Source organism: Lissotriton helveticus, chromosome 7, assembly GCF_964261635.1.
Source record: "Lissotriton helveticus chromosome 7, aLisHel1.1, whole genome shotgun sequence".
NCBI lineage: Eukaryota > Metazoa > Chordata > Amphibia > Caudata > Salamandridae > Lissotriton > Lissotriton helveticus.
In genome coordinates, this window is record NC_136068.1 from 5849311 (window position 1) to 5866698 (window position 17388).

The 17388-nt window shown below is 48.0% G+C and overlaps 1 protein-coding gene across 2 annotated transcripts in view; it reads left to right on the forward strand.

Annotated features, from left to right (window-relative positions):
- Window positions 1–16407, forward strand: part of BCAM (basal cell adhesion molecule (Lutheran blood group)) — a 205100-nt gene extending 188693 nt beyond the window's left edge. Inside the window, exons 12-17 of one of the 2 annotated variants that reach the window (XM_078651272.1) lie at window positions 2986–3124; window positions 7640–7675; window positions 7871–7891; window positions 9117–9258; window positions 11381–11495; window positions 13951–16407. In XM_078651272.1, coding sequence (XP_078507398.1) covers window positions 2986–3124; window positions 7640–7675; window positions 7871–7891; window positions 9117–9258; window positions 11381–11495 — 453 coding nt within the window. In that variant the 3' untranslated portion in view covers window positions 13951–16407. The remainder of the gene's footprint in view (window positions 1–2985; window positions 3125–7639; window positions 7676–7870; window positions 7892–9116; window positions 9259–11380; window positions 11496–13950) is intronic. The other variant, XM_078651273.1, reaches the window with a different exon arrangement.
- Window positions 16408–17388: the final 981 nt, after the last annotated feature.

Genomic DNA, 17388 nt, shown 5'->3' on the forward strand with positions numbered 1-17388 from the left:
CGCTGCGCTGCCGACAGCACATCCGCCTTATATCCCCCCCAGCGTCCCAACAACTAGAGCGCTGCTGTTCCCTGCCGGAAGTGTCTGGCTCGGACCCTCCACGCCCTCTGCTCAAACGGTGCTAGTCAGACCGAGGCGGGAGGGAGGGGCGAGTCCAGCACTCCGTTGCCAGGCAGCAGCACCTGCTTGTCCGCCTACGGAGGCTCTACCGAGCAAAATGCGGAGGTCGCTGAAATCTCGCTGTGCCAAGCAGCTTACACGAGGCCAGGTGAGGAGAGGAAGGTTGTGGGATTAAAAGTATTAAAAACGCTCATGCGCTAGAAAGCATGCGAGCAACACGCAGAAGCGCTAAAGTAAAAAGCGGTAGGGACTGCCACTGTCCACTTACCACACAAGGCTCCAGACTCCAGTGCCTTATATCCCCCCCAGCGTCCCAACAACTAGAGCGCTGCTGTTCCCTGCCGGAAGTGTCTGGCTCGGACCCTCCACGCCCTCTGCTCAAACGGTGCTAGTCACCGGCGTCAGACCGAGGCGGGAGGGAGGGGCGAGTCCAGCACTCCGTTGCCAGGCAACAGCACCTGCTTGTCCGCCTACGGAGGCTCTACCGAGCAAAATGCGGAGGTCGCTGAAATCTCGCTGTGCCAAGCAGCTTACACGAGGCCAGGTGAGGAGAGGAAGGTTGTGGGATTAAAAGTATTAAAAACGCTCATGCGCTAGAAAGCATGCGAGCAACACGCAGAAGCGCTAAAGTAAAAAGCGGTAGGGACTGCCACTGTCCACTTACTTTGAATCAGTGCTAGACAGGATTGGAGCAAAAAGAACAATTGATAGACTGCTGAACAATGTCAAACATTCACCCCAGTACAGAGTTCTGAGCCTAAATCCATCATTTTTTGCTCCCCATGCCATTCCAGTTTAAACCCAGCCATAGGCAAATAGTCTTGCCCTGTTCCCCGTAGAAACAGTCCAGCCTGAACTGCCAGTGAAGGAAGTGACCCACTTAGTACCACCCAGGTCACCACAGACTACCTCTCAGCCATCTGTACCAAATGAAGAGTCAGAGAGACAGTGGAGAATATACACCAATAACTGTTTATTTGTATACACTCAGAGCGGAGCCCCGCCTGCACAATAATATGAGAGAGCTACACCTGCTATGCGCTGGCACGAACAGTTCTTTATAGCAAAACAAAACTCTGCAAAGGGCATTTTTGACTTTCTGTCAATTGTTCAAGATAATCAAGCAATACAGAATATTCAATGTCGGAGTATTTTCGAGGACGTAGGACTCCCCAGGCATGGCCGGGTGTCCAAACACTTTCATAAGGTAATGAGCCAGTTCTAGAATGTGCTCTTGTCCTAGTTGACAAAAGAGCCAAAGGAAGGGCATGTGGCCATCTCAACCATGCTGTTTCCTGAAATATTGCCAATTTCAGTTTGAGGGTACAATTGTACTTAACCAAAACCCTCTGACTGCGGGTGATTGGCAGCATGAAATTTCTGTTTAATGTGCAAACCTTTATTAATCTGTCCATGTTGTATCTTAGTGCCCAGGAACCCTCTTTCTGCCCACAATCGCCTGAAATGATGTGCGACCCCAAATGCATATTGGCTGTCCGTATAAATATTTGCAATCAAACCGTCACTCAGTTCACATGCTTGTATTTCTGCTGCCTGGATGGACTCGTAGAAGACCTGTGATGTCTCAACTACTGTGCGCAATATAGTGATAGCATAAGCTGCAGTTATGGTGCCATCTGGTAATTTAAACCAAGAGCCATCAATACATAGTTCTCCTTTGGGTTCAGATAAGGGAACATCAGTCAAGTCGACCCATCCTTTTGTCTCTTCCTCTGTTTAGAACCTACAGTCTTACTTATCGACTGCATTGTTTTCAGAAGAAAGGGGTAGTAATGTGGCTGGATTCAGAGCAGCACATCTTGTAATCGTAAGATGCTTAGCAAACCATGTCAATTCATAACCAGTAAGACATGCACTAGTGAGGTGCTGTGTCCTGTTTTTATCCAAAAGTGTATCTATAGTATGGGGTACCATAACTGTGAGGTCAGTATCGAATACGACTCCAGCCGATTGTCTGATTGAAGTGGCCACAGTCGCAACCCTTCGCACACAGCTCAGGAGTGCTCTTGTGACAGGGTCAAGCATAGCGGAAAAATAAGCGCAAGGTTTGTCTATCACCAAATCTTTTAGTCAAGACAGAAAGAGCACAACCAGCAATCTCTTGGACGTAGAGCACGAAAGATTTCCTGTAATCAGGTGTACCTAGCACTGTAGCAGAGCAAAGTGCAGCTTTTAATTGTTCAAAAGTGTTGACAATCAGGGGTCTAAGGCAAAGGCTCCTGCATGTCTTTCATTGTTAATGCAAGCAGAGGTTTGATTAATACAAAAATAATTAGGTATCCACTGTTGACAGTAGGAAGTAATGCCTATAAAAGCGCTCACATCTTTTTGTGTTTGCAGAAGAGGCATTTTAGTGATAGTAGTGATGCGCTCTGGTGTTACCTTCTACCCTCCTTCGACAGTAGGTGACCTAAATAGGTGACCTCCTGTTGACAATACTGAAACTTTGAAAGATAAACCTTATGTCCTCTCTCTGTGCACCAGGTTTACACTCCTTGGGCTCCTTGTTACTTCTATATCGATGTGCACCCTGTTTGCACTCTATGGACTCTTTGTTACTTCTGTATTTCTCTGTGCAGTCTGCTCGCACTCTGACTCTATGCCTGCCTCCGTCGGTGCAACCTACCCGCACACCTTTTACTTTGTTATTCCTGCCTGTCTCTGTGAATCCTACCTAAACTCCCTGGACTCCTTTGTACTCCTGTTTGTATGCTGCCTGACCTGCTTAGACTCTTTGTTACTCCTGTGTGCACACTGCCTGTACTCTCTGGGTCCTTGTTACTCCTGTGTGCACACTGCAAGTACTGCTTACATTCCACATTTGAAAGTTAATTCTCTTTCCAGCCCTCAGTGACCAGCTCGGGGAACAGACTGATGAGCGAAGTAACTCTCCTTGTCACTCAAAAGCTCCTCGAGTCTGAGATCTCCTGCAGCGCCAGCAATGGCTTCGGGACCTCTAAGCGCACCTTCCAGCTCAGTATTGGTGAGTGTCAATGACCCTTAAATTTTCATGTGTCCTAATGGTGCATGTGGGCCACACTGGGGGTAAATAGAGTGAGCATGGTGCATGTGGGCCACGTTGGGGGTAAATAGGGCACTGATGGTGCGTGTGTGCACACTGGGGGTAAATAGGGTGCTGATGGTGCGTGTGTGCACACTGGGGGTAAATAAATAGAATGCTTATGGTGAATGTGTAAACACAACGAGATGATATACAGAGTGCTGAAACTTTTCAGACACTCACCCCCAGTCACAGATCTGGGATGAATTCATCATCGTTCTTTAGCCCACTTTGCCACCCCAGTTCAAACCCAGCTGTATGCAAATCAGTCGGACCCTGTGCCTCATGGGACCAGTCCAGACTGAACTGCCAAGCCATGTCTTCCCTGGACTGGAAACAAGCATTCTAGGACCGGTTTTGAGGTAGCACCCCTCATCAGCCAGGCTAGCTTGAATCCAGTGGCAAAGTGAGCAAGGGACCCATGTGTGGTATGCTAGAGATACATAAATAGTGGTGAAGGTGCATGTCTGGCACGCTGGGGGTAAATAAATGGAGTACTGATGGTGCATGTGTGAAAAGTTTGCCACTTTGCTGACAAAACGCGTAAAGGTGAAAACTGGCCTGTGTAATTGCTGACATTAATGTATGGGACATTGATGATGTATGTGTTGGGGGATTAAGAAGTATTTGTAGTGTACTGAGTGAATGTGTGGGATGTGGCCGCTGAACGTATAGTGTACTGACTATGAATGTGTGTGGTATGAATGGTGTACTTGTGATGCGCTGACAATGTGTGGGGTGCTGATGTATGTGTGGTGTGCTGACTGTGTGTGGTGCTGATGGTGCATGTGTAGTGTGCTGACAATGTGTGCAGTATGGATGGTGTACTTGTAGTGCTCTGACATTGTGTGAGGCGCTGATGGTGTATGTGTAGTGTGCTGACAATGTGTGAGGTGCTGCCAATGTGTCAGGTGCTGATGGTGCATGTGTAGTGTGCTGACAATGTGTGGGGTGTTGATGTATGTTTAGTACACTGACATGTGGGGTGCACCTGGGACACGTGTAGTACACTGAAAATCTGTGGGGTGCTGATGGTCCATGTGTAACTGTGCTGACAATGTGTGGGCTGCTGATGATGTATGTGTAGTGTGCTGACAATCTGTGGTGCTAATGGTGTATGTGTAGTGTCCTGACCATGTTTAGTGTGCTGCTGGTGCACGTGTAGTGTGCTGCCAATCTGTGGGGTTTGGATGGTGTATTTGTAGTGTGCTGACAATGTGTGGGGTGCAGATGGTGCATGTGTACTGCGCTGACCATTTGTGGTGTGTTGATGATGCATGTTTAGTGCGCTGACCACATGTAAATTGCGGCTGGTGCACGTGTAATGCATTGACAATCTGTAGGGTGCGGATAGTATGTGTAGTGTGCTGGCAATGTGTGGGGTGCTGATGGTGTATGTGTAGTGCTCTGACCATGTGTGAGGGGCTGCCAATGTGTGAGGTGCTGATGGTGCATGTGTAGTGCGCTGACAATGTGTGGGGTGCTGATGGTGCATGTGTAGTTCACGGACAATGAAGGTGTGGGGTGCTGATGGTGTATGTGTATTGTGCTGACAATATTTAGGGTGCTGATGGTGTACACATAATGCTGTGACCATGTGTGGGTTGCTGATGGTGTATGTGTTGTGTGCCGACAATGAATATCTGAGGTGCTGATGTGTGTGTGGTGTAATGACAATGAATGTGCAGTCCGATCGTGCATGTTTACTTTACATACAATGATTGGGTATGGTTCATGTGTAGTGTACTTCTTCTCATGTGTTCAGGGCTATCAGTGCACATGTGCTGTGGTCACAGTGAAGGAGTAGTCTGCTGACTGTGCATGTGTAGTATACTGACATTGAATGTCTGGGTGGTGATGCTGGATTTATTGTGTATTGACAATGGATACGTAGTTCTTATGGTGAATGTGTAGTGTACTCCCATTCAATGTGCCTATGTAGGGTGATCAGAATGTATGTATGTTTAGTCTGCTGACCTCCCATGTGTAGTGTATCTACAGAGCATGTATCGAACAGTGTTGAGGCATGTGTGAGATACAGGTGGTGCAGATTGTGCTGTGTAGTTTCCACTAATCAGCAGGAACTGCACGTGTGAGACAACGTAAACTTAGGACGGTGCCAGACTGAATCCAAGCACCTACGTAGGATGTATTATTTCTTGGACCAGCTAGCTTGCAGTGCCACTGTTAGCCCCCTAAACCTGAACAGGAAGCAAACAGTTTGGGCAATTACTGAGCATGACAATTCTGTTTTCTCAGGAACCATGGTGACAGACTTCAAGCTTTTGCTCAGCCACTCGTGATTTCTTGTGCAAAGAAACCTATAGAATTAATACACAAAGGGGCATTTTTAATACTATTGAACTGTAGTGATTCTTGTATAGAAGATATGGGCTGCAATGATTATTAGACAGAAGCAGACAAAGTTGTAGTAAGTGTTGACACAGTGAATAAAACAAAAAGTTCCACCATCTTGTTGATACAGGTTAAATATGCATACATATAAAAGATTATAACAATCTAGCATACTCCTACGATGTTAATCCTAACTTATGTGTCTAGGGTTTGAATGTATGATCTGCAAAGAAACCCCCCCCCCCCTTCCCCGTCTGGATGATCTAACTCCTTTACCTGGTGGGTAAGGGTGTAAGACCCCATTTTGGTCACAAACTGGACTCCTCTCACAGAGATGTCAGTCAGCTGCTAGGTGAAAGCTTCAGCATGCAGGAACCCCTCAACGTCAGCAGAAGTGTTTTCTCTGATTATTTTAGGAAACTAAAGGCTAAGTATAGAAAATGGCATTCTTGCCTCGGGCCGAGATTGTGATCACCCAACCCTTGTTTGTGTTCTACAGATAGCTGTGTCGCCATATACATGTAATACTAAAACACATTTGTATTACACATGTGAGAAACCTTGCATCAATGCCACGGTAATATGAGAATATTGTCATGAAGTGTTCCATGTCAGCAAGCTTGGTGTTTCTGCCAAACCAGCCCAAGCGTTCCGAATGAAAGATGTGTGTTACATGTTAATGTGGCAAAGAGAAGGCAACTTTAGGAAAAAGGATTGTTTACAATCAAGAATCACACTAATTGCTACCAAGCCTAACTTGGCACATGACACCGACTCCTTGAATATATGTTGGTGTAAAAAAGCTGTCAAAAGCAAACTAACAACCACTTAGCATAAAGGAATAATTGCTAAAACTGTGTATAGTAAAAAATGCTTTAACGTCATATTAAAATCTAGGCACTCCGTCTTCGGAAGTACCTTTAGATGTCTTCTGCTCGTCTTGATCCTAGTTGCAGGGATTCTGCTTTTATTATTTTTGCTCTGCAATGGATGTCCCAGTTCAAGCTGGCACTACCTCATGCCCTGTTGTACCGTGAACGCCACCCACCAAACCTTTCCCAGCAGATAAAGGAGTTAGATCATCCAGACTGGGGTTGTCTTGGCAGATCATACATTCACATCCTAAGCACGGAGGTTAGGGTTAGCATTGTAGGAGTATACTAGACTGTTATATTCTTTCGTAGATATACATATATAACCTGTATCAACAAGATGTTGGAACTCATTGTTTTATTCTCTGCGTTGACTTTATTATAACTCTTGACTGCTTCTGTCTATGAATCATTGCAGCCTATATCTTCTATTACAAGAATCACTACGGTTCAATAAACATTAAAAATGCCTCTTCGTGTATTCATTATATAGGTCTCTGAGCACAAGAAAGCATGAGTGACTGAGCGAAAGTTTGAAGTCTGTCACCACGGTCATGCTCGGTGATTGCCAGAACTATTTGCTTCCTGTTCAGGTTTAGGGGGGTTAACATTGGCCCTGCGAGCTAGCTGGTCCAAGGGACAATATATCCTACAGAGGTGCACGGAGTCAGTCTGGCACCATCCTCAGTTTATGTTGTCCACAAAAGTGCAGTTCCTACTGATTAGTGGAAACTACACGACATGGCGCCCAACGTAGGGCATTTGACAATGAGACATACTCCTGCTTGTGTGTAGTGGGCAGGTAATAAATGCATGGTGCAGTGATGAGACGTGTGGTGTTCCAACAGTGCAGATGGCAGATACTCCTGTTTGTATGTAGTGGACAGACAATGAATGTATGGGGCAGTGATATGGCATGTGTGGGATACTGATGGTGTAGATGGGATATTCTCCTGCTTTTGTGTAGTGGAAAGACTATGAATGTATATGGCAGTGATGGGGCATGTGTGGGACAACCCTCCCAGTTATGATGGGTCCAAGAAGCTTACTGAGTTTGTTTTCCGATTCACTGATGCTGTTGGGTAATGCACACTTATGCCTTTTCTTAGCGCTGTGCTACTGAACAGTGCAAAAACATAAATGAAAGTTGAGTGTCCCCTTCAGCTGGTTGCCAGCCCTCATGTCTGCCATCTTGTTCCTCTCTCTGCAGTTGCCACGACGGCTTCCTCCACCGTGTCCACCGCAGGTAAGAGGCTGAGCCGCCGTCCATGCCTCATGTTGTGTGTACCTCTGCAGACGGGGGTTTTAATGGGCTTAATGGTGGAACGTCACAGCAGAGCTGCAGGTTCATATGTGGGACTGTGTCGTTTTAGTTGTATTTTTTGTAGTTGCAGAATTTAATCATAACCATAGATTTTTATTTTATTCATGCTGCATGTAGCTGACCCAGTTCTTGGAACAAGTGAGTATCGATGGGTGTCTAAGTGCATGGGGAAGAGAGTTTCTCACCTCCCTCCTTCCTGTGGGGGAGGACGACTGTGCCCTCAGCTCTGGGAAGCAACTCGCTTTATCGGTCTCTCTCTCTCTCTTTCTTTCTCCTTTCGAAGTGGTCTGTGATGCTGGTATGGGGCCTCGTGGGCGTCTCATTTCTGTGGTAAACGATCTGTCACTCACTCTCTTCACCCGGGGTGGACTCTTCCACTATGAAATGAGTATGTCACTTGCTGTGGGAAGTCCTTCCTCTAAGCTGTCCATTGTCTTTCAGAAGGGGTCTCTCTCTGCCCTTTCCTTGGTATCAGAAGGCTACCTTTTATCACAAGGTGAAGGTATATCGCACTGCCCTCTTTACACTATCGAAAAACCTCTCTCACTGCCCTACCCATTAAAAATAAAATCCTCGCTCACTGCCCTATTATCACTCTGTAAAGATGTCTTTCACCTCATCTTCCACAATTAATTGGCCTCGCTACTATATGGCAGGCCTGCGATACTGCCCTCCGCACTCTTACTGACCTCTCTACTCTACAGGATGTCTGTCATACTGCCCTCTGCACTCTCACTAGCCTCTCTTCTCTACTGGATGTCTGTCATACTGCGCTCTGCACTCTCACTGACCTCTTTACTCTATGGCAGGCCTGTAATACTGCCCTCTGCACTCTCACTGGCCTCTGTAATCTACAGGAAGTCCTGTCATACTGGTGTCTGCACACTCAGGAAAGTCGTCTGTCACTGGTCTCAAACACCATGAGAAGTCCTCTCTCACTGGCCACTCACATCAAGGGAAGTCCTCTCTCACTGCCCTCTCACACCCTGAAAAGTCCTCTCTCACTGCCCTCTCACATCATGAGAAGTCCTCTCTCACTGCCTTCTCACATCATGAGAAGTCCTCTCTCACTGCCCTCTCACATCATGAGAAGTCCTCATAGGTTTCACCCTGTCTCCTCTGCTCAGACAAGCTGTCCCTCGTCGTAATGTCCCACACTTGTCTCCTCTGCTCAGACATGCTGTCCCTTGCCGTGAGGTCTCACCCTGTCTCCTCTGCTCAGTCAAGTTGTACCTTGCCGCGGGGTCTCACCCTCGGCTCAGACAAGCTGTCCCTTGCCGAGAGGTCTCACGCTTGTCTCCTCAGCTCAGACAGGCTGTCCCTTGCCGTGAGGTATCACCCTGTCTTTTCTCTTGGTTTTCAGTGGACCAGCAGCAGGGGGGAAGCAGTACCGCCATCATCGCTGTCATCGTCTGCGTCCTCCTCCTTCTCCTCATCGTCGCCCTCTTCTACTTCTTACAGAAGAAGGGCAAGCTGAGTTGTGGCAAGGCTGAAAAGAAGTCTCTGTGAGTATCATCAAGGTGTCTCGGAGACTGTCTGCGTGCCACATGTTTGTCGCCAACTGTGTGTGTTATTGTGCCTATGTGTATGCCTGTCGCCAACATCGAGAATCAGTCTGCCTTTGTCGATGATGAACATCAGTCTGCCTGTGTATATGTGTCACCAACGTCGATAATCAGTCTGCCTCTGTCAATGCCGAGCATCAGCCTGCCTCTGTTGATGCCGAGCATAAGTCTGACGCTATATGTGTCACCAACTTCGAGAGTAAGTCAATCTCTGTCGATGATGAGCATCAGTCTGTCTCTATGTGTCACCAACGCCGATCATCAGTCTGCCTGTGTCGATGATGAGCATCAGTCTGCCTCTGTCGATGCCGAGCATCAGTCTGCCTCTGTCGATGCCGAACATCTGTCTGCCTCTGTCTGTGCCAAGCATCAGTCTGCCTCTGTCGATGCCGAGCATCAGTCTGCCTCTGTCGATGCTGAGCATCAGTCTGCCTCTGTCGATGCTGAGCATCAGTCTGCCTCTGTCGATGCTGAGCATCAGTCTGCCTCTGTCGATGCTGAGCATCAGTCTGCCTCTGTCGATGCTGAGCATCAGTCTGCCTCTATCGATGATGAAAATCAGTCTGCCTCTGTCGATGATGACCATCAGTCTGTCTCTATATGTGTCACCAATGCCGAGCATCAGTCTGCCTCTGTCGATGATGAGCAACAGTCTGCCTCTGTCGATGATGAGCATCAGTCTGCCTCTGTCGATGCCGAGCATCAGTCTGCCTCTGTCGATGATGAGCATCAGTCTGCCTCTGTCGATGCTGAGCATCAGTCTGCCTCTGTCGATGCTGAGCATCAGTCTGCCTCTGTCGATGCCGAGCATCAGTCTGCCTCTGTCAATGCCGAGCATCAGTCTGCCTCTGTCGATGCCGAGCATCAGTCTGCCTCTGTCGATGCCGAGCATCAGTCTGCCTCTGTCGATGCCGAGCATCAGTCTGCCTCTGTCGATGCCGAGCATCAGTCTGCCTCTGTCGATGCCGAGCATCAGTCTGCCTCTGTCGATGCCGAGCATCAGTCTGCCTCTGTCGATGCCGAGCATCAGTCTGTCTGTATGTCTGTTGCCGACGGCGATTGTTGGTCTATATCTCTGTCTGTCAACCACATCGAGCGTCACTCTTTGTCAGTTGACAGTGAGCATCAGCCTGTCTGTATGTCTGTCACTGAAGGCAAGCGTTAATCTGCATCTCTGTCACTGACAGTGAGAGTCAAGCTGTATGTCTGTCGCTGACGATGAGCTTCAGTCTGTCTGTAATGTCTGTTGAGAGAATCAGTCTGCCTGTGTGAATGTCTGACTCCAATGACAAGTGTCAGTCTGTCTGTACTTCTCTGGCTGATGGAAAGCATCAGTGTATCTAACTGTACGTCGGTCGTCGACTGTGAGCATTAGTCTGTCTATCTGTATGTCTGTCACCAGTGGGGGGCATCAGTCTGTCTATCTGTGTGTCTGTCACCAGTGGGGGCATCAGTCTATCTACCTGTATGTCTGTCACCAGTGGGGGCATCAGTCTGTCTACCTGTATGTCTGTCACCAGTGGGGGCATCAGTCTGTCTACCTGTATGTCTGTCACCAGTGGGGGCATCAGTCTGTCTACCTGTATGTCTGTCACCAGTGGGGGCATCAGTCTGTCTACCTGTATGTCTGTCACCAGTGGGGGCATCAGTCTGTCTACCTGTATGTCTGTCACCAGTGGGGGGCATCAGTCTGTTTACCTGTATGTCTAAGGCCGATGTCTACCATCTGTCTGCTCACCTTTATATCTGTTGTCAACAGCGAGAACCATTTTGTCTGTATGTCTGTCGCCAACTGCGAGCATGCTGGATGGCGCTGGTCTTCATTGTGTGGGTGGAGCTGGTCTTCTGCCTTGTGTGGGTTTGGCCTTCTGAGTGTGTTGCTGGGGTGCGCCCCTCTGTCCATGAAACTGGTCTTGTAGGTGAGCTTGTCTGTTCTCCATGATCAGGTGTGAGTTTTATTATCATTTTAAGAAAAGCCCCTGGTTGTGTCTGTCAATCATCTTTCAGCTCATGAAATACCCTGTACATCTAACCTGCGACCTCTCTCTTGACCCCTCTCTAGGACCCACAAGGAAACCAACACCAATGAGATTGTGGTGGAGATGAAGACGGACAAAAGGAATGAACAGAGGGGGCTGCTGTCATCCGGGGGAGGCGGGCGCCCAATGGGAGACTAGGTAACTGCTCATGCCGCTTGTGTCCTGCAGTTCAAACCTTTTAAATGGGTAATTTACATGTGTTTATTTCAGCCTACTCCGCTAATTAGGAACACACTACTAAATTAATTGACAAGAATAAAGAAAAGACGTTGGATATTATTGTAAACCAGGGTCATGGATATATATTGGGTTCCCCATTCTATGCTACAAACACAAGGCGTGAGAGGTATTTAAGTGGGAGCAAGCTCTTTTTTCTTTTTATATATATTCTTGTTTGCACTCCACATTAATCAGAGGTATAGAAAGTTAATAATGAAAACTACCTAGAGCTATCCTAACCTTCTAATGTATTATTGAATGCCCTGATAGGATTTAATACAAAAAAGAGGGTGATAACCAGTGATATTAATTACTTTGTCATCCTGTGATAATAATCCACATGTTTCGGCCATCCTAAAATATACCCCCAAAGGTGAGCGGCCTTCTTCAGGACCTAAAGTCTCTGGGTAGTTCAACAAAAGCCCCCAATACTGGAGGTCATTCTTAATTAGTCCTTCTGTCCTCCAATGTCCACAGGACTGGATTACTAAACCTGTTAGATTAGAAAACTAGCTATTATTTAAATTGTAAGATGTCCTATCTTACATTATTGCACTCCGGAGAACATTGCTTCAGGTGCTGTAGGAACATTGCCTAACACAGGGTACCGAAGGGAGTGTTGCCCTGTTGTCACACTTAGTCCAAGAGCTAATCGCTGCCAGGATTACTGTGGTGTTCCCTTCTCCGATACTCCCCATTCAGTTACTAACACATTACACTTGGAATAAGGGCTCTCCTGCTGGCCCGATCACTGCTGCTGCAGTTTGTGCTGCGTGGAGTTTGCAGGCTCTGTGTGCACTAGTGCAGCTGCTTCACAACGGCTCAGTGAAGCCAACTCTGTAGAGGTTGGACCCAGCCCGAAAGAACTCATCTGTTCCTTGGTCATATGGTATTTACCGGATCTTGACGCAATCTTTCTGAAAACGTGTAAAGTAAAGCAGAAGGTTCCTAATGTTACAACAGGGAGTCTAACGGCCTCGTTTAGATCTCAGCATATGGGTAACTCCGTCACAATGATGACCGATAAACCGCCCCCCGAAATATGAATCCCATAGGCAGGCTTTCTGGTTTTAGGTTTAAACCTATAATAACTGATAAAACGCCACCAAAAGGAAAATAGCCATCACCAGTGTAAACATATAAACACTGAAAAAACCCCTTTGCAACCACAAACTAAGTGCCATTCAAAGAAAGGAAAAGATGAGTGAAAGAGACTTTTTTAAAATTTCTTCTTGATGGAAGGTAGCATCAAGAAAGACTGGCCTAGCATTATTCTGCTTGAGTTTTGTTGTTTAGGGATGACACTAAAACATTGTCTCTTTTTCCTTCTGCTTGTTTCAGTTTTGTGGTCTTTGGTCTAAAGATGCAGTGTTTAGAAGCACTTTTTAAGTTTATTTAGTTATTTTATAAACTGTAGAGAATCGTGAAATATAAAAATCGTATTTGATATTTTGGTTACATTTGATTTCACTGATGGGTAAAATGGCTGGTTTCATAAGAATCTTTCCTAATATCTACCATCAGATGTACCCACAGACAGAGAATGGGTGAACTCCTTTGATACATCAGCCCCTTTTCTAGTGAGTCAGTATTGATTGTAAGTGAATTGCCAAACACCCCGGGCTTTAAACATTCAATGCAAGGTGTATTGACAGGTATATGTGAAAAGAATGTTGTCACCAAGCATCTGAGATAGTGGTGAAAACATGACACCAGCCGTTTGGTAAACATGGAACGCAGCGTCTCTTGGAATGCTGCTAAAAAAAGTTCCTACCAAGTTCAATAAAGATTTGAGTGATATTGTTTGAATTTGCAGTAATTCAGCTACGTATGGGAAAAAGCTGTATGATGGTCTGTGAAAATAGATTCCTAAGCTGAAGTGCCTCCCTGTGAGAGATCCTTGCCACTTGCCAGACGGAATGCTGAAAGTATCGTTACAATCTTCAGAGTTAATGAAGAATGCTACTGACTAGTCCATTCTGGTGCAGTAAAAATGTATTTGGACCTCATAAACCCGGTGCACATGCTATATATACAGATGCAGAAAGCAAGCAATAATTTATATGTAATTAAAATTCTATAAATGCTGGAAAAACACCGTTCCTGTTGTTTTTAATGGCACAAAAAGGTTTAACCAATGATAACCAGTTTTTTTAAGGTATTGAAAAAACTGGAAAAACCCCACCAGAATTTACTAAAAATAGAAACTGAAAACAGGAAAGCCTACCCATAAGATATTATCAGATTGTAATTGCAGCAGACAGGTTATCTGTCACCGCTGTGACTCAGTAAATCAGATCCAAGTGGTAAGAACGTCAGAAAGGGTGACGATCTGTCGATTTACTGTCATGTTCTCTTTTGCTTCCCTCGATAGGACTGGTCTCCTCCCAAGGATGGTGTCCATTTTGATGCAAGCTCTCCACGTTGACGCACTCCTTCGGCTCGGCTGTTCTCCTCCATCCTGGCCCTCTGGGGGCTTCCTGTGCCCTACCCGAGAGGGAGCGGGTTCCGAGCCGTTTCTGGACCCTACCTGTGGATTATTCTTTGAAACTTATGTCACGTGCTACTTTTATTTTTTTTATTTTTAACAAAGCCACCAAAAAAGGTCGGTACAAGACCAACTCATAGACGTTGATCGCAAATATATTTTTATCAAAGAAGAAGAATTTGGGATCAAGCAGGTGGATTCCTGAAGCGCCCAGAGGAAGACTTCTCCTGCTAGGAGGCGACAGCCCCAGGCTCGAGCTCCCTCCGCGACAAAGACTTTGACAGTATTTTCTGTAGGCCGGCATGCCCATTTGAAGTTCAAAGGTCAACCCCTTTCTATCGCCTGACAGCCAAGTGGTCCTAAGTGGGGCAACTCTTTATTTCATTGGTTTTCATCAGTTTTTATGTTTACACTACTGTTAGTTTGTGGAGACCAGGTTCTCTCTCATCGCTCTGGTGTCTGTCCGGGGCACCGGGACCGCGGGCCGCGGTGTGTATATACTCTGTGCCATTGAGTCTGTTTTTACTGATCACTGTGTAGGTCATTACACTGGTTTCATTTATATGTTATTAGAATAATACCGGGCTTGGGGTCAAGCTAGGACTTGGGGACACATTGGATGGGAAGGTTACTAGGTGGCCTGAGTTAGATCTCGGCGAACGGGTTAATCGTCACAATGGTAACGGGTATCCAGCCCGCTGAAAAATAAGTTTTGTTATATCCTATGGGATTCATATTTCGGCAGACGGGATTTCCGTCTCTGTTGTGACGAAGTAACCGGTCGCTGAGATGTAAATCCGGCCCGGGTGCCTTCTGGTTTCTGCACTTCATGAAAAGCCCCAGAGCTGGAGGAAGGTGGGGGATGGGAGGGAGGTTGGGTGCTTCGAGGCACCATGCTCCAATGCTCACTCTTGGGCAAATGGGGAATAATGAATGATCGCAGAGGCCACCACTGGGCTACAGATGGAGTTTGTGGTTCGTACACGGAAGGTTCGTCCAGCTCGATCCAGGGCAGATTTTGTGGATGCCGTTGTGCAGTAAATATACACAACATGAATCTAAGATAACGGGCGGATTTACATTAACTGGAGCATCCCTGCATATCAGCAGGGCTGCGCCAGTTATTGTGCGTCATGGCTCCTCCACCATGGATACGCCGCATTTACAATGCGGCGCACATTGGGGCAAAAATGGACAGATGCGTGACGCACCTGCTGCCGTAAAGGCGGTGCATTGCTGGAGTTGCGTCACAAGCACGACGCAGCTCCGGCAAGGCTCGAGGTGCCTTATCTCTAACATGCTGCGTCAATCCTCAGGCCTGCGCAGGGTTTTGACGCAGCATGGGCTTAAACGTGACTGAGTGAAATCTTGTAGATTTCACTCAGCCACTTTTAGGAGGCGTTCCTGCGCTGGAACGTCCCCCCCGCCCCCCCAACTCCCCCGGCAAGGAACGCCTACATGTAGCGCAGGGCTTTACAATGTGACGTGTCTCCTAGATGCGCCACGTTGTAAGTACCCTGCACCATGGCGCTGCATTTGCGCCGCCGCTGCATCACAAAAGTGACGCAGCGGCGGCGTATAAGAGTTGCAAGGGGAAGTGCATTTGCTCATTCTGAGATTATCCTCAAAGTCTGTCATGGATCCCACCCAGGGCCACCTTTAGACCCTCCATATATCAACGAAATGTGCGGAATTGCTGGGTTTTTACCCCAAATTTGTGAAATTTGAATTAAAATGTAGTAAAATTATGAATTTGTAGTGAAACGTAGTTGGCCGGTGCCACGTGTCACTTTTTTCTGAGAGTGCACTTCGTGTAAAGGAAGTCTTGGGAGATACTAGCGAGAGGCTGGCGCGAGCACATCCTGGTGTCAGCGAAACGTTTCGCGTGCGACGCGGGGTCCCACCGCTGTGACGCTGGACTGGCTTTACCGAGGTGTGCACTCGGGCCAACAACCTTACACCAAATAACCTAACACATTTTGCAGATTTGTCCAGAGTGGGTAAACTTTAGCCCAGGCCTGGGCACCACCATCCTGTGCCTCTCTGTCTGTGCCCTGAAGAAGACCCCCAGGCACGGATCTGGACGCTTGTTCTACGTTTCTGTGGTTCGTTGTGAGCAGCTTTAGAAGTTTTTGATTCTCTAGATATGATGTATAAAAGGAATGTCTCCCAACTTGTGTCTGGCCTGTGGAGTTGAAAGGTGCCCTCCTGCAGGTGTGCACAAGAAGCGAAACTGTAACCAATGGTGCCCTCCTGCAGGTGTGTAAAAGCAGCGAAACTGTAACCTATGTGACCTGTCCGACAGAAGCCCTAACGAGCAATTAAATGACTTTGATAACTCTGTGAGCACGAGCGTTACTCTGCATGGCTGCGGGGGTTGGAGGGTCACCCTGTGACCTTGGGCGGATGGGAGACACAAGCCACTTTTGATTAATCTTCTGTGCCCCCCCCCCTCCCCCACCCACACACACACACCTCCGGGGTGTGACTGAAGAGGAGGGGGGGGTTGTCAAGGGTCCTCTTCACCCACACTCAGCCCCGCTTGGCCATGTCCCGCTCCAGCTGCACCGGTCAAAGGTCACTGGGATGGGCAGGGTGGGCGCAGCCCGCTGGGGGGGTTCGTTGGGGGGGTAGCATGGGTGGGGAGGGCTTGGAGATGGCACTGCCCTGGCGGTGCCCGCTTCGCCTTGTCGAAGGTAGCAGGTGCATGCCAGGTTGGCACCGCCCGCGGGGGTAGGGTGGGTGGGCGGGGCTTGGGCGGCAGGTGACGGTTCTGTCTTGTTTGTGTGGTTTTCTGCCTCGGATCCGGTGCCAGGCTGGCATTCCTTCTCCATGTGTAACCCGTGATCCCGTGGCTGTGGGGAGGGGGGGCTGTTGAGGGTGAAGATCTGAGCCTGGCGGGGGAGGGGGGGGGCAGGGCGGGCGCCTCTGGAATGTGGGAGTCGTGTGTAGACAGCGGCAGCTGTTGGGAAAACACCAGGTGTGGTAATCCGCCCCTGTCTGGGCCCCGCGCCTCTGTGGGAGCCTCGAACACCAGTGTCAGCCCCCTCACTCCCCTGCATGAGCCTCGAACGCCAGTGTCAGCCCCCCTCACTCACCATACACTAGCCACGAACACCAGTGTCAGCCCCGCTCACTCCCCATACACGAGCCTCGAACACCAGTGTCAGCCCCCCTCACTCCCTTGCATGAGCCTCGAACGCCAGTGTCAGCCCTCCTCATTCCCCATACACAAGCCTCGAACACCAATGTCAGCCCCCTCACTCCCCATACGCGAGCCTCGAACACCAGTGTCAGCCCCTCACTCCCCTGCATGAGTCTCGA